The sequence below is a fragment of the Rhodotorula graminis genome, assembly GCF_001329695.1.
Source record: "Rhodotorula graminis WP1 unplaced genomic scaffold RHOBAscaffold_2, whole genome shotgun sequence".
Classification (NCBI taxonomy): Eukaryota; Fungi; Basidiomycota; class Microbotryomycetes; order Sporidiobolales; family Sporidiobolaceae; genus Rhodotorula; species Rhodotorula graminis.
The window spans coordinates 368,981-389,298 of record NW_017264929.1 but is presented as its reverse complement, the minus strand read 5'-3'; the positions used below and the strand labels follow the sequence as shown (position 1 = coordinate 389,298).

The 20,318-nt window shown below is 68.2% G+C and overlaps 8 protein-coding genes across 8 annotated transcripts; 3 read left to right on the top strand and 5 right to left on the bottom strand.

The window, feature by feature from the left end:
* Positions 1 to 750: 750 nt before the first annotated feature.
* Positions 751 to 4,716, top strand: RHOBADRAFT_47963 (uncharacterized protein; the record flags this gene model as incomplete). The annotated part of the gene is made up of 7 exons (XM_018415073.1): positions 751 to 1,048; positions 1,174 to 1,316; positions 1,394 to 1,469; positions 1,547 to 1,685; positions 1,756 to 2,497; positions 2,605 to 3,090; positions 3,180 to 4,716. 7 exons carry the CDS (start codon positions 751 to 753, stop codon positions 4,644 to 4,646), a joined length of 3,351 nt encoding a protein of 1,116 aa, XP_018273454.1. The 3' UTR covers positions 4,647 to 4,716.
* Positions 4,717 to 5,403: 687 nt separating this feature from the next.
* RHOBADRAFT_41396 (uncharacterized protein) lies at positions 5,404 to 6,111 on the bottom strand (the record flags this gene model as incomplete). Its single annotated transcript, XM_018413878.1, has 3 exons — positions 5,404 to 5,619; positions 5,690 to 5,731; positions 5,815 to 6,111. 3 exons carry the CDS (start codon positions 6,109 to 6,111, stop codon positions 5,404 to 5,406), a joined length of 555 nt encoding a protein of 184 aa, XP_018273453.1.
* A 627-nt stretch (positions 6,112 to 6,738) lies between these two features.
* Positions 6,739 to 7,643, bottom strand: RHOBADRAFT_51260 (uncharacterized protein; the record flags this gene model as incomplete). The annotated part of the gene is made up of 5 exons (XM_018415744.1): positions 6,739 to 6,954; positions 7,021 to 7,123; positions 7,188 to 7,271; positions 7,355 to 7,442; positions 7,514 to 7,643. 5 exons carry the CDS (start codon positions 7,641 to 7,643, stop codon positions 6,739 to 6,741), a joined length of 621 nt encoding a protein of 206 aa, XP_018273452.1.
* Positions 7,644 to 8,157: 514 nt separating this feature from the next.
* RHOBADRAFT_51259 (uncharacterized protein) lies at positions 8,158 to 10,224 on the top strand (the record flags this gene model as incomplete). Its single annotated transcript, XM_018415743.1, has 2 exons — positions 8,158 to 8,190; positions 8,260 to 10,224. 2 exons carry the CDS (start codon positions 8,158 to 8,160, stop codon positions 10,222 to 10,224), a joined length of 1,998 nt encoding a protein of 665 aa, XP_018273451.1.
* A 99-nt stretch (positions 10,225 to 10,323) lies between these two features.
* RHOBADRAFT_51258 (uncharacterized protein) lies at positions 10,324 to 13,245 on the bottom strand (the record flags this gene model as incomplete). Its single annotated transcript, XM_018415742.1, has 10 exons — positions 10,324 to 10,882; positions 10,964 to 11,199; positions 11,270 to 11,412; positions 11,479 to 11,638; positions 11,716 to 11,956; positions 12,028 to 12,388; positions 12,455 to 12,523; positions 12,589 to 12,894; positions 12,951 to 13,022; positions 13,081 to 13,245. 10 exons carry the CDS (start codon positions 13,243 to 13,245, stop codon positions 10,353 to 10,355), a joined length of 2,283 nt encoding a protein of 760 aa, XP_018273450.1. The 3' UTR covers positions 10,324 to 10,352.
* A 417-nt stretch (positions 13,246 to 13,662) lies between these two features.
* On the top strand, positions 13,663 to 15,102 carry RHOBADRAFT_41392 (uncharacterized protein; the record flags this gene model as incomplete). Its single annotated transcript, XM_018413877.1, has 2 exons — positions 13,663 to 13,692; positions 13,762 to 15,102. 2 exons carry the CDS (start codon positions 13,663 to 13,665, stop codon positions 15,100 to 15,102), a joined length of 1,371 nt encoding a protein of 456 aa, XP_018273449.1.
* A 638-nt stretch (positions 15,103 to 15,740) lies between these two features.
* Positions 15,741 to 16,348, bottom strand: RHOBADRAFT_41391 (uncharacterized protein; the record flags this gene model as incomplete). Its single annotated transcript, XM_018413876.1, has 2 exons — positions 15,741 to 15,974; positions 16,049 to 16,348. The coding sequence occupies 2 exons, from the start codon at positions 16,346 to 16,348 to the stop codon at positions 15,741 to 15,743; spliced, it is 534 nt and encodes a 177-aa protein (XP_018273448.1).
* A 174-nt stretch (positions 16,349 to 16,522) lies between these two features.
* RHOBADRAFT_51257 (uncharacterized protein) lies at positions 16,523 to 18,696 on the bottom strand (the record flags this gene model as incomplete). The annotated part of the gene is made up of 7 exons (XM_018415741.1): positions 16,523 to 16,629; positions 16,736 to 17,048; positions 17,148 to 17,205; positions 17,279 to 17,525; positions 17,592 to 17,628; positions 17,700 to 18,206; positions 18,274 to 18,696. The coding sequence occupies 6 exons, from the start codon at positions 18,694 to 18,696 to the stop codon at positions 16,791 to 16,793; spliced, it is 1,530 nt and encodes a 509-aa protein (XP_018273447.1). The 3' UTR covers positions 16,523 to 16,629; positions 16,736 to 16,790.
* Between the last annotated feature and the right edge of the window lie 1,622 nt (positions 18,697 to 20,318).

Below are 20,318 nucleotides of genomic sequence, written 5' to 3'. Positions count from 1 at the left end.
AGAGCGACCGAAAGCGGCGCACAGCGGAAGGAAGCGGCTCGAGGCCCGCTGCGCGGCGACAAGCTGCAGCTTGGTCTGCGGCAGGAACGTCCACCGCGAGTCGAGTAGGTGACTGAGCGGCGCAGCTCCTCAAGCTAGAGGGAGGCGCACGCAGAGACGGCAGCCGCCCAGGTCGGCGAGCAGGGAGCAGGCAAAGACGGCCTTGAGGCGGTCGTATACGGCTGCGCTCTGCAGCACAGCTGTGTGAGAGCTATATCGACGGTGCTGGTGGCGACTCGAGGCACTGGCTGCTGTGCTGGCGCTCATCGAGGTGGAAGAAGGCGAGGCCGAGAAGAACGAGGCGAGGGAGGTGACGAAGGGGTGACAGGGGCTGCAGCCTCGCCTGCTTGTTGTCGAGGCGGACAGGGAGCGACTTGCGAGCAGCACGAACAGGCTCGAGGTGTGTGAGGAGCGGAACAAGGTGGACGCTCTCGTCCCTCGGTCGGCTCCCGGCTCCACCTCACGCTCCCACCCCGACCTCGAGCGCTAGCCGGCAAGCACCGCTCAGCGACGCACGCCGACGACAGCACCGCATCGCCCCAGCGCCAGCACCCGTCTGCCGCTTGCCTGGCTCGACCCCCACCTCGCTCGTCACCCCCGATCGCATCCCTCGTCTCTCTCAGGTGAGCACCAGCCGTGACTGCTTCTGTCGACCTCGCCTCACCTCGTACCTCCCCCAGGTCCACCGCGTAGCCGCGCCCACCATCTACCATGTACGTCGCCCGCTTCGCAGCTCTCCCTCGACCTCAAGCACCGCCCTCTCGCATCCCGCGCTCACCCACCTCTGCCCCCGCACGCAGGTTCGGCTCCCGCAGCCGGTCCAACACGGCCACGGCCACGTCCGACTACATCGACCGCGACCGCGACGACTACGACTCGCGCCCGTCCAACGTGCCGCACAACCCGACTCGCCCAGTCGACAAGGAGAAGGCCGAGGCAGAGCTCAACAACGCCATCAAGAAGGCCACCAACCCGGACGAGACGGCCCCGAAGCAGAAACACGTCCGCAGTGCGTCCCCAACCCTCCTCTCGGCCGCACGACCGGGCTCGTCGCGGCGGACTCTGCGCCCGCCTCGACAGCCTCGCCCTCTTCGCCTCTCTCCCGAGACTGACACCGATTCCGTGCGTGCGCAGAGGCGATCGTCTACACGTGGGACTACCGTTCGTCGGCGAGCATCTGGGCCGCCCTGCGCGTCCAGCCCATCCTCTCGGACGAGGTGCAGACGTTCAAGGGCCTCATCACCGTCCACAAGATCCTCCAGGAGGGTCACCCGATCGTGCGTCGCCGCCTCTTTCGCTCGCCATGGACACCGTCAGCGAGATCGAGCCTGACGAGCCCTCCTTCCTCCCGCAGACGCTCAAGGAGGCGCAGCACCAGACGTCGTGGCTTGAGACGTGCGCACGGACAGTCGGCGGCGATGCGACTCGTGGTACGTCCCGCCTGGTTCCTCTTGCCCCCTCCTTCCTCTTGCCGACACTGACCTGAGTCTTCCTCCCCTCGCCTCAGGTTACGGCTCGCTCATCCGGGCCTATGTCAAGCTCATCCTCGCCAAGCTCAAGTTCCACCGGCACCACACCGCGTTCAACGGCCTGTTCGAGTACGAGGAATACGTCGCGTTACGCGGCATCGACGACCCGAACGAGGGGTGCGCCGCCGGCTCTCTCCTTTCTCTCCCTCCGGGTCCGAGCACGCCCTGACCTCACTCTCTCCTGCAGCTTCGAGACGATCATGGACCTCATGAACCTGCAGGACGACATCGACGCGTTCCAGAAGCTCATCTTTGCCCACTTCCGCGGCTCGGCCAACAACGAGTGCCGCATCTCGGCCCTCGTGCCCCAGGTCAAGGAGTCGTACGGCATCTACCGGTTCATCATCAGCATGTTGCGCGCCATGTACCGCCGCACCGAGTCGATGGACGCCCTCGAGCCGCTCAAGGACCGCTACGACCACCAGCACTTCTCGCTCCGCAAGTTCTACTACGAGTGCTCGAACCTCAAGTACCTCACCGGTCTCATCAACGTGCCCAAGCTCCCCCAGGACCCGCCGTCGCTCATCGACTCGGGCGACACGCCCGACCTCCCTCGCCGGCCGCCGCCCCAGCAGCAGGCCCAGAAGCCGACGCCGCCTCCCGCTCCGCCCTCGGACGGCATCGACATCGAGGAGCAGCGTCGCGCCCTCGAGGAGTACGAGCGCAAGCAGGCTGCGCTCGTCGCGCAGCGCGACGCCGACGCGCGCCGCCTGCGCGAGGACCAGGAGCGCCAGGAGCGCGAGTTCGCCGAGCAGCAGCGCCTGCAGCAGCAGCGCGAGCGCGAGGCGCAGGAGGCGCTCGAGCGCCAGCTGCGCGAGCAGCAGATGATGGGCATGAGCCAGGGCCGCATGGCCGAGCTCGAGCGCGAGATCCTCGGCCTGCGCGGGCAGTGGGAGCGGGACCAGATGATGCTCGAGCGGTACGATGCAGTACGTCCCTCTCTCTCTCTCTCTCTCTCTCTCGTTTCACTCTCTGTCTCTCTCTTAGCGTCGTCGAGTGCGTCACTGACCTGTCTGCCTCGTTCCCTCACGTGCAGCGCGTCAAGGCGCTCGAGGGCGAGCTCGCCAACGTGTCGGCGACGATCCAGCAGCAGCTCATGAGCAAGGACCAGATGCTCCAGCAGCTGCAGGATCAGGTCACGCTGTGGCGCAACAAGTACGAGGCGCTCGCCAAGCTCTACTCGCAGCTCCGCAACGAGCACCTCGAGATGCTCGGCAAGTACAAGCAGATGCAGCTCAAGGCGGCCTCGGCGCAGGAGTCGATCGACAAGATGGAGCGCATGGAGCGCGACGTCAAGGCCAAGAACCTCGAGCTCGCCGACATGATGCGCGAGCGCGACCGCGCCCGGTTCGACCTCGACCGCGTCAAGTCGAGCCAGAAGGACGAGGTCGAGCGCCTCAAGCGCGACCTGCGCTTCGCCGAGGAGCGCTTCGAGGACGCGTCGCGCAGCAAGGGCTCCGAGGTGTCGTCCGTCATGAGCAAGTTCAACCGCCAGATTGACGAGCTCGAAAACTCGCTGCGCGTGCGTCCCTGTCCTCTCCTCGCCTGTCCTCTCTTTCCCCGTACACCGGCCTGACTCGTCCCCCTTTTCGCCTCGTTCCTCGCCAACAGAATAAGCAGGACCGCATCGACGAGCTCCTCTCCAAGCTCGACGAGCAGCGCGGCGACGCCGACCGAGTGCGCGACGAGAAGGACCAGGAGATCGCCATCATGCAGGAGGGCATGGACGACACGATCCGCCAGCTGTCCGAGCTCCAGGTGACGCAGGGCGTCGCCGACGAGGCCGTCAACGCCCAGATCGACACGCTCGTCCTCGATCAGGAGCGCAAGTTCAACGACATCATCGACTCGATCCTCCAGGCGTGCGCGCACAAGGTCGACGACGCCCTGTACGAGCTCGAGTCGCCCATGCACGACGGCAACCAGAACTCGACGCCCGAGTACACGCTGTCGATGATCGAGAAGGCGACGACGAGCGCGACCGAGTTCGCCATGGTGTTCGACCTGTTCCTGTCGCGCGACAAGGGCGGCGAGCACGTCGAGGTGATCAAGACGGCCAACAACTTTGCGCAGGCGCTCGCCGAGGTCCTCACCAACACCAAGGGCCTGTCGCGCCTCGCGCCCGACGACGCCGCCATCGACGCCCTCACCCAGACGGGCCGGGTCCCGGGCACGGCCGCCCTGCGCTTCTTCAACGCCGTCCAGTCGTACCGCCTCCAGGGCGCGCAGCCCGACGCCCGCAAGGAGGTCGTCATCCGCAACAACATGGAGGTCCGCAGCGCGCTCCAGAAGCTCGCGGCCTCGGTCGAGGGCCTCAAGCCCAAGGCGGGCGCCAACAACCTCGCCAAGGCGAGCGGCGACCTGAACGACCTCGTCGAGTCCGAGATGCAGGCGGCGGCTCGCGCGATCGAGGAGGCGACCAAGCGCCTGCAGGCGCTCATGGCCCGTCCGAGGGACTCGCGCCAATCGGCGACCGACCTCCAGGTCCACGACGCCATCCTCGCGAGCGCGCTCGCCATCACCAACGCCATCGGGCGCCTCATCAAGGCGGCGACCGACTCGCAGCAGGAGATCGTCGCGCAGGGCAAGGGCTCGAGCTCGTCGACGGCGTTCTACAAGCGCAACCACCGGTGGACCGAGGGCCTCATCTCGGCGGCCAAGGCCGTCGCGCGCGCGACGACGTTCCTCATCGAGACGGCCGACGGCGTCATCAGCGGCACCAAGACGCTCGAGCAGCTCATCGTCGCGTCGAACGAGGTGGCGAGCGCGACGGCGCAGCTCGTCCAGGCGAGCCGGGTCAAGAGCGAGCTCATGTCGCAGACGCAGGAGCAGCTCGAGCGCGCCGCCAAGGCCGTCACGGACGCGTGCCGCGCCCTCGTGCGCCAGGTCAAGGCCATCACCGAGGAGCAGCTCAAGCGCGACGGCGACGACGTCGACCCGGACGCGCTCAACGCCCACGAGTTCAAAATGCGCGAGATGGAGGTCCAGGTCGAGATCGTCACGCTCGAGAAGAACCTCGCCGACGCGAGGCGGCGACTCGGAGCGTACCGACGGTCGCACTACCACGCCGAGGAGTGAGCCGGGTCGAGAGGGCGAGGAGGAAGAGGGAGCGTTCTCTGCAACGTCGACGAGGGTCTCTGTGCCTGCTACTGCAAGTTCTCGAGAGCGTGTGCACGTGTGAGAGCGTGAGAAGCACTTTGGCGAGAGGACGAGCGAGCCACTATCGGCGCCGCTCGGGCCTCGTCTCCTCGTCGCTCCCCCCTCTCTTTCTTCCGCCGACCGCGGCCGACGGTGGCTCTTCCGCAGACGACTCTCGCTCCGTCCGTACCAGCTTGAGCTCGTGGATCGACTGGTCGCCGAGCGTCCGAAGCTGGCGACGCTCGGCGCGCGCTCGATCCTGCTTTTGGCCTCGCTTCCTCTTCTCCGCTTCGCTCTCTCACACTTTACCGAGCGACCTTTTCTTTTGCGCGAGCTTGCGCTCCAGCTCCGCATCTGTGCGAGCTCTCATGCGAGGCGCCGACCCGCCGTCTGACCTTCTCCAACACGTCGTGCTCAAGAGACTCCTCACGCAGCCCGCTCACCGACGTCTCGCGCTCCCCGATCACGCTCTCGCTATCTCTCAGGTATCCTCGAGTACGAGGGCAAGACGAAACGCGCGAGTTGCACCGAGAGAAGTTGAGAGGGAGCGTGAGATCGAGGAAGAGAGGAAAGGGAGCTCAAGTCGTCGCTGATCGTCGGGGTCATGCGGCTCGCTCCTGTCGGCAAGACGAGGTTCAGTACGGCGCCCGAGAGACTGACAGTAAGAGAGAGAGAGACGCACCTCGAGCCCTCGGCTCTACTCGGCCCACCGCGCCCGCTCCCTCCTCCACTCCTCCCGGTCGACGCCGTACACGCACGCCGCCCTGCGCCCAATCTCGGCCTCGGGTCCTCGACTCACTCGCCCGAGCGAGTGCGCCTCGGTGCCGGCCGGCGCCTCGTGGAAGAGCACCTCGGCGCTGCCGGGCTCGACGAAGAACCGGAGAGGGTAGCCTTGCGCGGTCGTGTAGTGGGCCTGCGGCAACGAGTGTCGGGTCAGAGAGCCCGTCGAGAGTGAGAGAGAATGGCGGGAAAGAGCGACGAACCGATTCGGGACCGAGCCAGGCTTTGAGAGTGTCGAGGTTGGGCTGTCGAGGCTCGTGCGCAAGGTCAGTGACGGTTCGTCTCGGCGAGGCAGAGAGCAAGAGAGGAGGAAGAACGAGAGACGCACGAGTTGGTCGACGCTCGTGAGCTTGCGCACCGTCTGGATCACCCTCGACGGGTCGTCCTGCCCCTGCAGCTGCTGATCGAGCCACAGCACGGCCCTCGAGAACCTCCTGCGCACCGCACTGTCCGCCCCTTGCCACGCCCCGGCATCCCACAGGCCGTTCATGCTGTCGGCCTTCCACTGCGTGACGTTACCGGCGAGGATGGACTGGTCGGCGTGCGGGTGGCCCGGCGCGAAGAACTGGCGTACGCGGCGGAAGACGTTGGCGAGCGAGGTGCGCGAGGGACCGGGCGGCGGCATGGCGAGAGGGCGAGAGGAGACGGCGCTCAAGAGTGTGGAGGGGTGGGAAGCGAGAGAGGACGCAGGAGGAAAAGCGAAGAGGCGAGGGCGAGCGAGCCAAAAAGGCTTGGACCGAGCGACGTTCAGGAGGCTCAGGGGAGCAGCTCGACGCCGAGACGAGGACGCTCGCATCTCTCGAGGAGCGTCGACGACGGCAGGAGGCGACGCCGCTCGTCGGCGTTGGCGCACGGCCGCCCGAGCGGACCGGGGGCTCGAGCGGGGCAAACGGGGAAGCGAGCGACGACGAGCGTTGCCTCTCTCCGACCACGCAAAGTCGACGATCAAGACGGCGTGTCATTGCGGCGTGTCGAGCGTATCTCGGCGTTGCCCCTTGCGCGAGGACAGGGTCGTGGGGCAAGAGGTCGGTCGAGGTCGAGACGGCGAGTCGTCCTTCTCGAGGAGCGGCGCGGTGGGTAGATCTGCGTGAGCCGAACAAGGTCATGGGCTCGCTCAAGTACACTCCGAGAGAGAAGAGGAAGAGGGCGGACCTTGTGCGGGGCATGGCTGGCGTCGAGAGCCGGCGTCCCGGCGCAGCTCGTCGTGGAAGCTTCTGCGAGGGCTCGTCGCCCTGCATTTCCCGCTCGCGGCTCACCGCACCTCCTCCATCTTGACGTCACCTCCACCATTGACCGCGCCGTGCTCGGCGCTCATGCCGTTCGGCGCAGTCGACGCGACAGGTGCAGGCGGCGCGGCGACGGCGAGGGACGACTCGGGAGCGGGCCGGGGCGCGCTCGTCGCGGCGACGTACTCGGCGAGGTCGGGGAAGGCGTCACCGAGCTGGGCGCGGAGGAGGTCGCGGTAGTCCTGCGGGTGCCCAAGGAGGGTGAGCTTGACTGATTTTGGGAGAGGAGAGAAAAGGCGACGACGCACGGTGACGGCCGACAGGATGCCGTTGGTGTACATGTTCTCGCCCGAGAGGCGCTCGATGTAGTTCTTGGTGTGCAGGTGCGGGTTCTTGCCCTGGTCGACGAGGCTGTGGGCGCAGGCTGTTGGTCAGGGAGGAGGACTGAGAAGGGGAGGGACGAGGTGGGACGCACTTGATGACCTCGATGGGGATGTTGACGTCGACGACCGTGTCCTTGAGGGAATGGAGGCGAGCGAGCTGCTCAATCGTCTGCTGGCTGTGGTCGGCGGCGGTGCGCGAGGACAAGGACGAGGTGAGGACGGCGGCGAGGAAGAGTGTGCGAGACGGGGTGGGACGCACGTCTTTCTGCCGACGAGTCCACCGGGTGTTCCGCTGGCGACGCCGTGTGGCGAGCTCTCGAGAGCGGTTTCCTGGACGTCGCTCGCGCCTGATGAGGGTGGGGAGGGAGGCGAGGTCAGGGGGGGTCCGGCTCAAGGCGGGCGAGGAAGGGGGACGGACAGATGCCGAGTTCGAGGAGGGTCTGGAGGAGCTGTTCGAGCGTCTGCTCGACCTGGACTCGAGGCGGTGCTGGTGCTGGTGCTGGTTCCGGGGCGGGAGGAGGAGGAGCCGGGGTCGGGGCGGCCGTCATGGCGCGGCGAGAGGGTGGGTAGCGCTGGATAAATCGACTGAGGCGGCTCGTGAGCTCGCAGCTGGCCCAGCTGGTGCGTGACAGGGTGAGCGAGATGGCCGACGACCGAGAGCTCATCTCGCACCGCGACCACACCGCCCGCACCGCCCTACGCACACCTGCTGTCCAGTCACGGGCATCAACGACCGCCACCAAAGCGGCCGCAAGCACCCGTCCAGCACCCGAGTCGCCCCGTCGCCTCGTCCTCCTCAACCGGATCGCCTCAAGTTGATCGACAACAACCTCGCCCTTTTCAACCACTCGACCTGGCGCAGCCTGCTTCGTAAAGGTGCGCACAGCTCTTTCAGCCCCACCTCTGTCCCGGTCCACTGTCCAGAAGCCCTGACGCCCGTTCCTCGCACCGCAGGACACACCTCGTTCGGCTCGACCTCCTCTTCACCGAGCCAACACGGCCACTTGACGACCTGCTACGACCTCTCACGACCTCTCACGACCACCTCGACGATCCCCGACAATGCCACAAACCCTGAGGCGCTCCCGTTCTCGTGTACGCTCGCGCCCTCTCCTCCCTCTCGCCCAATTGACCCGCACGCTCACCGACTTGCCTGCCCCGCAGCCCTTGGCCGACATCAGCAACCTCAAGACGGCACCCACACTGCCCTCTGCACCTATCGCCTGCAAGACCGGGCTCGCGCAGCCGTCCTCGTCACCGCTCGTCGACCTCCCGCACACCGACTCGCCGCCGTTCACGCCTAATTCCGGCACCGACGACTGTTTCGACAGCAGCTTCGACAGCGACGACGACAACGACGACCTCGAGCCGCCTCGGGCTTTCCGCACCTCGTTCGAGTCGCGCCAGTGGAAGGAGTGCACCCCGATCCTCGACGACCCGGTCGGCGAGGCTCTTGCCGAGCAGTCGTTCATCGCGTCGCCCTTGTCGGCCGATGCGTCGCGGCCTATCGAGCCTTTCACCGCCCAGTGCACCAGCTCGAGCGACGACGAGGCGTGCGGCGACGAGCTCGACGGCCTGAGCGCGAGATCCGTCTCGACGGTCGACGAGCACGACGGCGCCTCTAAGCGGTCGAGCGAGGACGGCGCGAGCACGATCACGACGCCCGACACGTCGGTCCCGGCGTCGTCGTCGCCCTGGACCGAGCGCTGCGACCCTCACGACGAGTCGTCCGAGTTCGAGCGGCCCGAGCGCGTCGACGCCTCGACGTCGACGTCGACGCCGCCGCGCCCGTCGGGGCGGTTCGTCGAGCTCGTCGAGACGTGCCCAACGCCACCGCCGAGAGCGACGACGAGCGCGCGCAGCCGCAGCCTCCTCGTCGCGAGCGGGCTCGGCGTCTCGGACGCGCCAGATGGCGGCCACGACATCAACGGCGACGCCCTCCTCGCCGCCTCGTCGTCGCGTCGGTCTTCTCGTACAGCGAGCCGCTCGCGCGAGCGCACGCGCTCCTCGTCGGCGCACTCGACGCGCGCGCCCTCGCCCGACCTCGCCGAGCCGACCTTTCCGCGGCCCGAGTCGAGCCCCGCGAGCTCGTACACGCCATCCCTGTACCCCGACGCGGCACACTACGACACGTATACCCGCCGGCCGCGCCTGCGCCGCTCCGTGACGCACATGTTCGCGCCCGAGGAGCAGGTCGGCGACGTCGACAACGGCGACGAGCAGCTGCGCGACGCGCTCGCGTTCCCGCCCGCCGAAGCGCTCGTCGCCGACCTGCTGCGCGCGCAACCTGGCGAGGCGGCGGCGAGGCGAGGAGCGTGGGACGGCGACGAGGCGCTCGAGCCGCTCCGACACGTCCGGCCCGTGACGACGCCCGGGCTCGACGACGCCTGCGCCCTGCGGCGCTCTAGCGCCTCGCCTGCGCCCTTCTCGTCCCTCGTCTCCCCTGGGCCCCTTCACAACCGCCCCGACGCCGCCCGCTCTTCCCGCCTTCCCGCGCCCCGGCACCAGCCCTCGAGCTCGACCCTGCTCACCTACGACCTGTCGCACCTCCCCGCGCCCAACTCGCCCCGCGAGCGGCCATACCGCGTGTCGTGGACCGACGTCGTGCGCCCGAGCGCGTTCGTGAGGGCTGGCAGGGGCAGCGGGAGGTGCGGCGACGTGTGGGGTGCGGTCGAGAGGCGGGTGGAGGAGCCGAGGAGCGGGGCGAGGGGTCGTGCGGGAGCAGTTGGGGCGTGCGAGGGAGGGGCGCGCAGGAGGAGCTGGTTCGGCAAGGCGTCGGCGCCGTCGTCGCGACCGGACGAAGCGCACGGGCCGTCTCGGCGCTCGACGCCTTCCCGGCTCGACGAGCTCGCCGTCCTCGCACCGCCGGCCGCGCCTCGAGCGGGTATCGTGCGCTCGGGCAGCATGGCGTCGGTGCGACGCAGCCTGAGCAGGCTCGGGCGGCGCATGAGCTTGGGGCCTCGAGCGAGCGGCGACGAGCTCGAGCAGGACGGGCACGAGGGACGCGAGCGGGACGTCAAGGCGTACAGGAGGAGAAGCCTCGTCGCGTCGATCTTTGGCGGGAGCTGGGCGGACGAGCGGCCGTCGGTCGAGGAGCTGGATCAGTGGGTCGCGGTCGTCGTGCGGTAGACTTTCCCTCGTTCCTCTTGTTGCCGAGCCCTGTTCCTTTGCCTCGCCCTCTCTCGCTGTCGTTGTGCAACTCTCTCGAGCGAACATCCTCTCGACCGTGGGCGACAACGAGAGAGCAAGTTGCAGACTCAGTGCTCCTCCTGCTCGGGCGCCGGCTGCTCGGCCGGACGGTTCCCGCCGCCCATGCCGAACATGGCCGCTAGCCGCTGCACCACGTTCGCCGCCTGCGCCTCCTGCTCCTCGTCGTCCTCCCACTCCTCGCCTTCTTCACCCTCATCGTCGACCTCGTCTCCCTCGAACCCGCCAGGCATGCCGCCGCCGCCGCCGTTGAGCACCGCGAGCTCCTCGAGCAGCTCGGCGCGCAGCTCGTCGTTGAGCTCGACCTGCGGGCCATCGGCGCCCATGCCGAGCATGCGCATCAGGCCGTCGCGCATCGCCGCGACGACGTCGCCGCCTGCGCCGCCCTGCTGACCCTGCTGGCCGGCTCGTGCGGCTGCACCTCGCCGCCGACGAGCCGACGACGATGCGGCGTACAGGTCGGCAAAGTAGGCGTCGTTGTAGAAGGTGGCGTGCGGCGAGGTCGGCGGGAGCGGGTCGAACGAGTAGGTCGTGCCCGAGCGGGTCGAGGGAGGGAGGTACGGCTTGACCGAGGCAATCTCTGCGCAACGATGAAGCGTGAGCAGTCGTTCGAGAGAGATCCTCGGGCGAGGAGACCGAGAGAGGGAAAGAGGGGGCGCACCCGAGATGAAAGCGGCCCGGATGAGCCCGGCGGGCGCGTACCCTTGCGGGAACGGGGGCTCGCTGAACAGCTTCTCGCCGATGCGCACGTCCTCGAGCGACTGGTCGTCGAGCTGCGGCGCCGCCTGCGCGACGACTTTGCGGAGCCAGGCGGTCGACGCCGGGTCCTTCCACAGGGGCGACGAGCGCGCGACGTACAGCTCGGACAGGAGCGACAGGGCGTACGACGGGTTCTTGCTGTTTGCGGGGAGAGTGTGGTATGTCAGTCTGCGGCTCGAGGAGGCGTGAGAAGGGGCGAGGGACGCACGTGAAGGTACCGTCAAGCTGAGCGCGGCGGTGCGTCACGAACGAGGGCGGCAGGTCGAACGCGCTCGTGTTGGACAGGAGGGTGGCGACCATCGGGAAGCGTAGGATGGCGCTCTTGAGCGCCGCCGAGCTCTTGGTGTCGTCCTGCGGGAGGGGCGAGCGAGTCAGGACCGGCAACCCGGACAAGGGGAAAGACAAGCAGGGACGCACCTCCTTGCGCTCCTCCTCCTGGTTCCGGACGCACAGCGCCTTGGCGAACGCGAGGCCCGGGTAGCTGTGCACGAGCATCTGCGGGTAGGCGGCGTCGAGTGCGTCGATCGTGTTGAAGAACCAGTCGTTCTGCCCCGCCTTGGGCGCGAGAAAGTCGATCCTGCGCATGCGGGACGAGTCAGAGGGACGACTTGAGACATTCTAGTGTCGAGGAGGATAGAGAGGAGGAGGACGTACCAGCACAGCATGCCGACCGGGTCCTCTGCGCCGCCCATGCCGAGGCCGATCTTGGCCCACTCGAAGCCGGTGCGCCACGTGCCGCGCTTGACCATGAGGGCGACCTTGCGCGCAATGCCGAGGTACAGGGCGCGGTTCTCGACCTGGCTGTACGGGAGGCGGAACGAGCCCGAGGGGAAAGTCGGCGGAAGAGGCGCCGACAGGGCGTACAGGGCACGGGTGAGGTGGGTCGAGGATGCGCCTGCGGATGGACAGAGTCCGTTAGGAACAGTACTGGCGAGTTCAAGGACCACGAGAGGGCAGGGGACGTACCGAGGTCGCCTTGCTGCGCCATCATCTCCGAGAGCTGCATGTGCGTGTCGACGTGGTACGGCAACGCGGCGAGGACGTCGTACAGGCGGTTGCCGTCGGCCTGCTGAAGCACCTCGAGGAACATGAGCTGCGCCTGCTTGTAGCTCGGCGGGTGCGCAAACGTGTGCCACTCGCCGCTCTCGTCGTCGCGCGCCTCGGGCCCGTCGTACCGCGTGAGGGCGAGGACGCCCGACGGCGAGGGCCACCCTGGCTCAGGCGTGGCAAGGTACGAGGGTGCGCGGCGGACGGACGAGGCGTGGTGAGGGTTGTTGGCGAAGCGGGCGTGCAGGTGCGACCGAGGCGCTTGCGGCGCGCTGCCGATCTGCACGAGGCGAGGGTGTCAGGGACGGTCGCTCGGCGGTCGAGAGGGAGGCAGGCGAGGACGTACGACCTTGCTGCCGAACATGCGCCGCAGCTCGGCGTCCGAATCGAGGAATTTGGGGTCGAAGGTGTAGGCCTGCGAGAGAGAGGAGGGTGAGCTCGCCATGCTTCGAGAGAGAGAGAGAGAGGACAGAGGCGCACCTCCTTGACCGCCACCCACTTCGGGTCGAGACGCTTCTGCGGTCCCGCCGTCGCCGTCGCACCGGCCTCGCCGCCCTTCGCCGCCAGCTCTGCGAGGGCACGGTCGATCTCGTCCATGCCGTCGTCCACCGGCGCCGCCGCGACCGCCTCGGGCTTGTTCGCCTTCTTCTTCTTCTTCGACGAGCTCTTGCTCGGCTGCGACGGCGTGTCGGGTTGTGCTGGAGGAGGGGGAGAGGGTGCATCGGCGACGGGAGAGTCGGTCGCGGCGGCCTTCTTCTTCTTCTTCTTGCGGTTGTTCTTCTTGGCCTGCAGGATTATTGTCAGTGCGGGCTCATGAACGTGGCGGGAGAGATCGGGCGCACCTTTACAGGCGTCGCGAGGACCTCGTCGTCCTCTTGCGGGTCGTCGTCGTCGAGGTCGTCTCCGAGATCGAGCTGTGGTGGACAGAGGGTCAGGTCCTGCGGCAGTAGGAAGAGGTAGAGAGGGACGCACAGCACCAAAGCCGGCCTTTGCTGGCTGCTTGACGGCGAGCTCCTCCTCATCGCTGGACTCGACCTCGTCGGCGGTCGGGAGGGCCGAGACGGCCGTGTTGGCGCGCTCGAGGTCGGCGAGCTCATCTTGCTCGCGCTGTTGGCGCTTGGACAGCCTGGGCGGCATCCTGGGCTGGGTGGAGCTGAAGCGGTGAGAGATGACGAAGGTCGAGCGAGCCCGTGGCCAAGTCGCTCGCACGACGCTCACATCGTCTCGGTCAGGGCTGCTGGGGCGGATGGGCAGGTATGGGAGGCACTCTCCGGAGACCTGGGACTCGCGCACACCGGTCCATCCTCAGGCGCGAGCGCTCTGAGGAGCAGCGGCGGTCGTGCTGGTCGCCGGCGGTTTGTCCCGCTTCTGCTGGCACTGCGGCTTGTGGCTCAGCTTGACTGGGCTCGAGAGCACTTGCTCTGACTAGAGCCACTCACAGCTCTGCCGTGGGACGAGGTCCACCAGCCGACTTTCGCTCGTCGCCTCGTCGGCTCGCCTCTGTTGCTCCTCCGCTTCACTCGCTCTTCACTACTCGCTCCGTCGACCCCGAACATGGCCTCGGACGCTTCTACGAGTACTCAGGTCCGTCCTCCCACTGCCCGCATCGCACCCCTCGTCCTGTAGCCGGCTCTGACGCCCTCCCTTCAGCAGCTCGTCCAGTCGGTTCAGCCGTCGATGCAGCCGTCCAAGCTCCTCACGCTCCCCGTCGAGCTCCTCGACTTCATCTTCAAGGACCTGTACGCCACTGCGCCGCCTCGCGGCCCAATCTGTCGCCGTCTCCTCGCCTACCACGACCAGCACCACCGCTCGCGGTTCCGCCGGGTCAAGGTCGTCGGGTCCGCCATGCTGTCGAGCTACTGCCGCAGCCTCAAGATGCGTTCGTCCATCGGCGCCATGTGCGAGTCGTTCAAGGTCGTGCACACCCAGGCCAAATCCCTCGCCGCTCCCGTCGACGCGGCCCTGGTCGCCCTCCTGTTGGCGTCCCTGTCCAACGTGAGGTACCTCGAGCTCAGCGGCAACCAGCTCGTCACCGCATTCCTCGCACGCGCGTCGTCGTCGGAACCGTCGTTCATGCCGCGCTTGGTCTTCGTCAGCCTCGCCGACACCGGCGGCCAGCACGTCGACCCGTACGACCCGACCCTGCTCTGCGGCCTCGGCAGGTTCGCGCAGCTCAAGAAGGCTCAACTCGACCTCGTCGTCGGCGATGGCGACCTCGGCGAGATCCAGCAGCAGGTCCTGTACTCGTGCGCCGCCCTGCGCGAGCTCACGCTCATCGACTGCAAGTCGAGCCCGGGCGCGGTCGACTTTATTCAGCGCTGCGACCAGCTCGAGACGCTCCACCTGAGCGACAGCACCAAGTCGCTCGTCGAGGCGCCGTTCCTCAACGCTGTCGGCCGACTTGGCACCCTCAAGAACCTCGACTTGTCGTCGACCACCGGCCACAGCTGGAAGCTGCCCAAGGCGCTCAAGAACCTGTCGTCGCTCGACAACCTCATCCTCGGCGCGGGCTGTGCGTGTCGGGACAAGCCCTCGTTCGGGACCCTCCGCGACGTCCCGATCAGCCGGCTCGTGTTCCAGCCCGGCTCGATCGTCTCGGCGTCGCACCTGCTCGAACTCGTCGGCGGCGACACCAAGCACCAGAACCTCCAGTCGATCGTCCTCGACCAGGTCTCTGCGGACCTCGGCGAGGTGCAAGACCTCGAGTGGCGCGAGCAGCAGCGCGAGCTCTACGACTGGCTCGTCGGCGGCTGGACGCTGCCGAAATGGAACAAGACGTTCTCGCGCGAGGGCCTCGAGGCGGTCATCAGCGCCGGTACGGCCAACGGTGTCGACGTGTCGGGCGAGGCGGTCGATGCCCTCGACCTCGAGTGGGAGATCAAGGCCAAGAAGGACGAGGTCAAGGGGTGGCAGCAGCGCGAGGCGCGCCGTGAGAGGCGTGCGGCAGGCGGTTGGGGAGGAGGAGGAGGGGGCGGCCGCTGGAACCGCTGGTAAGGGGCGAGGAGGAGGATCTCGGGCAGGCGAGGTCTCGAGGAGCGAGGGCGAGGAGCAGCTTACGGCGGTAGATGGACGACGCTTGGAACCATCGCTTGGCTTCTTTGTACTTTCCGCTTTCGTGTGAGTCGGCTGTGTCTGCGAGGCTTTGAGCGAGCAACCCTTGCAGCTTGAGGCTTCCTGCCGAGCCACGTCAGCAGCGTCCGTTCTCCCTCGCCCGCTCCCACCTCCCTCGTCAAAAGCGCGGTAGTAACGCAGGTACACAGCTAAAGTAGAGGCCGAAAGACAACCGTGCGCGTAAAGCCAGCGCAAGAGAACGCTGCGAGCCTCGGCGGCAGCTCAGAGGTCCAGCTCGACCTTCGCAAGTGGGCGATTTGGCGCACGGACCTCTCTCGGCTTGCGCTATCTTTCGCTGGCTGAGTCTCTCGCTCGATGCACGAGATGCTCGTCGTCGAAGGACAAGAGCGAGGAGTGCAATGCAGGTTCGAGTAGGCAGAGAAAGGAGAACGAGCCGCAAGGGAAGAGGCGGACTCGAGAGAGTCGACGTCTAGCTCACCCTGCAGGACTGGGTCTCGACGAGCGCATCAGTTGCACGTAATTGTCGAGGCGAGGGACAAGAGGAACAGTGAGCGCACCTGCTAGAACCGCCTCGCCGCGTTTCTCTCCTCCCAGTCCTGCCCGTCGAGCCCGTAAATCTGCGCCGCCCTCAGGCCGAGCTGCGCCCTCGGCGCCTTCGAGAGCGAGTGCGCAGCGGCAGACGCTCGTGCCAGGTCGTGGGGCAGGTGCGTCCTCCACGTCTTGGTGTCCTCGTCCCAGTACCGCTCCATCCTCGTGTCGCCGCCGAGCCACCCTTTGAGGACCGATGTCGGCGGCTGCGAGCGACGAGAGGCGTGAGAAGATGTCTCGTCGACCCGAAGGACAGGAAGAGAAAGAGAGCGAGACGCACCATCTGGGCGATCAGGAGGTCTCCGTGCTGCAGGCGACGGTCCCACCAGACCATGGCTTTGGCGAACAGCTCGCGATGCTCCGCCGGCGCGGCGACCCATGCAGACGTGAGATGATCCTCGACGGCTTCTCGCCACCGGATGAGCGCCGACCTGTCCCTGACGACGAACCTGTTCGGGTCGCGGCGCTTGGTCCGGATCAGGTGTTTGAGGACGAGGTGCAGGCCGGTAAAGTGCGGGCTGAGGAACTTGTCGCGCGCGAGGATGCCGGTCGGGATCACGCAGGACACGACGGCGGACATGACGGCGGCGACGAGGCGAAGGAGAGCGGGATGAGGGAGAGGGAGAGCGAAAGAGGCGTTCGGCAGCCTGCGCCAGCCGAGAGCGGCGCGCTCGGTGCGCCGCCCTATAGCCTGAGCTGCCCGCAGCCGATCGCGGACGAGAAGCGGCAACACCGAGGAGGCGCAGACGGTCGAGTCGAACGGCGGACGATGCGCCGGAAAGAGGGGCTCGAGCGGGACGAAGACGGGACACGAGGCGACTGTGCGAGGCGTGCTCGAACACGTACCTGTCGAACATGTACCTGTTGAGTCGCACGAGAGAGGCAGGGAGAAGAAGGCGAGGGAGAAAGAGAGTCAGGCTCGCGCAGAGGAGAGAAGGAGAACGAGAGGTGAGATTGCTAAACGCACAAAGGGCAGACGCCGGTACAAACCCTCCTCCTCGTCGCGCACGCACTCGACCCACTCACGGCCCCGTCTCCCGACTGACGACCCTCCCGAGGCCCTGCCCACCGCCCTGCCCCTGCCCCTGCCCGACGCTCATCTCCTCGACGCGCTCCTTGACGTCCTCGCCCTCGGTCGCGCGGTCCTCCGGGTCGTCGACGGCCTGCGCGTGCGACTCCTTGTCGATCGTGGCGTCGGCGAGCGACGTGCGCGGCATGCGGTCGAGCGAGGCGAGCTTGCGGTGGACGGTGCGCGAGACGCGCAGCGGGCGACGGGTGACCTGTGCGACGGGACGATCCCGGTCAGTGACGCGTCCTGTGAGGCTCGAGTGAGGGACAGAGAGGGCACGGGAAGAAGGGAAGGGAGAGGAGGGACGCACCATGACGGGCGCCGACGACTTCTGGATGAGGTAGTTGGACGTGGATCCGAGGAGCATACTGCGCGCGCACACCGACACTTAGTCAGTACGTGCTCGAGAAAGAGAGGAGAGAGAAAGAGAGGGTGACGGACCCCTTGAGCCTCGTCAAGCCTCGGCTGCCGACGAGGACGAGGGTCGGCTCGAGGTAGTCGATCATGTCGACGAGCATGTGCCGCGGCACCTTGGCGTGGATGGCCTGGCACACGATGCGCACGTTGAGGCGAGTGCGCTCGAGGAGGGCCGTCGCACCGCGGGCGAGCTGCAGGCACGCCGCCTGGCGCTCGCGCTGGTTGGCGATCTTGGACTGCTTGGCCGCCGCGTCGGGGTGGTCCTGGTCGACTGCGGGTGCGAGGGAGGTGCGTCAGGACCGGGAGAGGGAACGAGAAGAGCGAGAGAGGGGCGCACGCTTGGTGTCGGTCTCCATGACCGAGACGATGATGCACTGCGGGCGAGACGACGAGGGTCAGTCAAGGCGCCTGCGGGAGGAAGGAGAAAGAGAGAGGGGGGACGCACCTCGTCGCCCTCGCGAATGACGGTCCCGATCGCCCACTGGATGGCGTACATCGACTCCTCGCTCAAGTCGCTCGCGACGAGGTACCGCCTGCGCTGCTTCCTCCCGCCGCTCTCCTCGAGGACCCGGTCCGGCTCGCCGTGCGTGATCGTCACCGTGCAGCGGTTCTTCTTGAACGTGGGACGGCCCGTGTGCAGCTCGAGCTTGGGCGCGGCCGACGACAGGGTGCCGGAGCGGGTTGGGCGGCGGCGCGGCGGGAGGGACGTGCGCGGGTTGGTGCGCGTCGCCGCCGACGACGAGGGTGCGGCGGTAGAGGACGGGGACGGGTTGGCGAGGGTCGGGGTCGCGAGAGGGGTGGCGACCGGGGTGCGCTGCGGCATGGCGCCGGCGCGGAAGGCGGCCGACATGGGGTCGGTCGGCGGGAGGAGGTTGGGGCCCTCGCCCGGGTAGACCATGGTCGTGCCCTCGCGCGTGAGAAAGTCGAACGGCGTGTCGGCCGAGGCGTTGGCCTGCGCGTGAGGACCGAGGTCAGCTCGTAGAGGGAGAGAGAGAGGGAGAAGGGAGAGAGGGGCGGACCTCGGTGTTCTTCTCGACCTCCTCGTCGAAGAAGTCGCCGTTTGCGTCAAACAGGTCGTCGTCGTCGTCGTCGGTAAAGTCGTCGCGCGAGCCGGCGGTGGCGACGCTGCCGGCCTCGCTGTCGTCGTCCGAGTCGTCCTCGAAGGCGTTGGCGACCTGGACGAGGGGCATCGGGCGGGCGTTCTCGCCCTCGCTCTCGCCCTCGGTGTCGTCGCCTCGGACGCCCTCGGCCGAGGGGTCACGGCTGCGCGGCTGTTGGATGGCGCGGTTGCGCGAGCGCGACTTTGACGAGCGGCGCCAAGGCGAGAGGGAGCGGCCGCGCGACTGGGAGCGGCCCTCGCGCTCGTCGTCGTTGGTGGGCGAGGTCGGAGCTGGGCCCTTGTTCTTGTGCTTGTCGGACCTGCGCAGGCCAAAGAGGCTCATGGTCGGACGGGCGATGGGGGCGACCAAGTGGGGGGCGAGAGCGAGGGCTGGGCTCGGGGAGAGGTGGAGCGAGCGAGGCGAGGGCGGGCGGGTTGCGGGGTGCGGTGGCTGCACGGCTGTGGTTGTGGCCGAGTTGTTCGAGGCAGGTGAATCGGTCTGAGAGAGGGACGACGAGAGCGAGCTGGAGGGAGGAGGCACCCGCCCGCCGTCATCTCCCTCCTCGTCCTGCTCTCCCTTGTTCAGCTGAGAGGGTCCACACTCGAGCACACCCGCACCGAGCCACCTCCCGCTCCCCCAGCAGAGCGCTCCCTCGCTGCCCCCTCCCCTTCGTCCGCCCGCCCCCCGGACTCGGCCAACTCGAGCCGCAGCATCCATCGCCCGCCGCTCTGCCCGAGCGACGAGCCCGCGTCGACCATGGACTTCTCCGACATCGTCCACAAGGCCCTCGCCGACAAGCAGTCGGTCCACGACCAGCCGCAACCGGGCACCGCCTCCTCGTCCCCCGACAACCTCAAGCAACGCCCGCGCCCCGTCGACGTCGGCGCCGCCAACTCGCTCGCCGTCACAAACCCTACCTCGAGCGGCGCGTCCCCGGCCGCCCGTGAGCGCGACTCGGCCTCGTCCCCCTCGACCCCGACCCTCGTGCGCCCGCCCGCCAACGCCTCGCTCAACCTCCTCAAGTCGAGCCACCCGCCGACTACATCGTCGTCGAGCAAGCGTGCATCCCCGGCCCAGTCGCGCTCGCCCTCGCGCAGGTCCACCATGGGCGACGACTACCTCCTCCCGCCCATCCCTTCCTTCTCGTCGCCGCCCTCGAGCCCGCCCCAGGGCCCCTCGTCCCCGCTCGGCCTCGACGTCCCGCGCCCCAAGCACCGCTCTCAGGCGAGCTTCAACTGGTTCGGCGACGCCGCGGGCGCCCCGCTCTCGGGCGCGCCCACCCTCGGCGCCGCCCAGCTCGTCCACCCTCGCGAGGACGGCGAGGGCGGCTTCTTCCTCGCCAACGCCGCCGCTCCAGCCGCCGCTCAGCAGCAGCGCACCGAGAGCCCGGGCCGCATCGCCGACCTGAGCCGCACGTCGTCCGTGTCGACCAACGGTGGCGGCACGCCCGTCGCAAGCCCGAACGGCCCCGCCGGCGCCGGCGTGCGCTCGCCTCTGCGCCTCGCGACCTCGCCCGGCTCGCCCTCGTCGTCGTCGTCGGCGGCGCGCAGCCCGTCGGCAGGGCGTCGCTCGTCCGAGGCCGCCAAGCCGCGCCGCCGCCAGTCGCGCACGCCCAAGTCGGCGCCCGACGACGGTGCGAGCAGCGCCGCTGCCGCGAGCGCGAGCGACTGGAGCGACGTCGAGGGCCCCAAGTCGCCCACCGCCGCCGCCGCCGGTCAGCCCGGTCGTCGCCGCACCGACCAGCAGCGCCAGGGCAGCGGCGAGTCGTCGTCCGACGGGCCCGGCGGCTCGACGCACCTGCGCGGCGCCTTCACGGCCGCCGACCTCGAGCGCGGTGCGCGCATCCTGCGCGGCGAGGAGGACGACGACCCGAACACGACGGCGGCCGGCGCGGGCAAGTCGGACGGCGCCGGCATGCCGCGCAGCCGTGCCCAGAGCGCTCGCAACGCCGTCGAGGCGCTCAA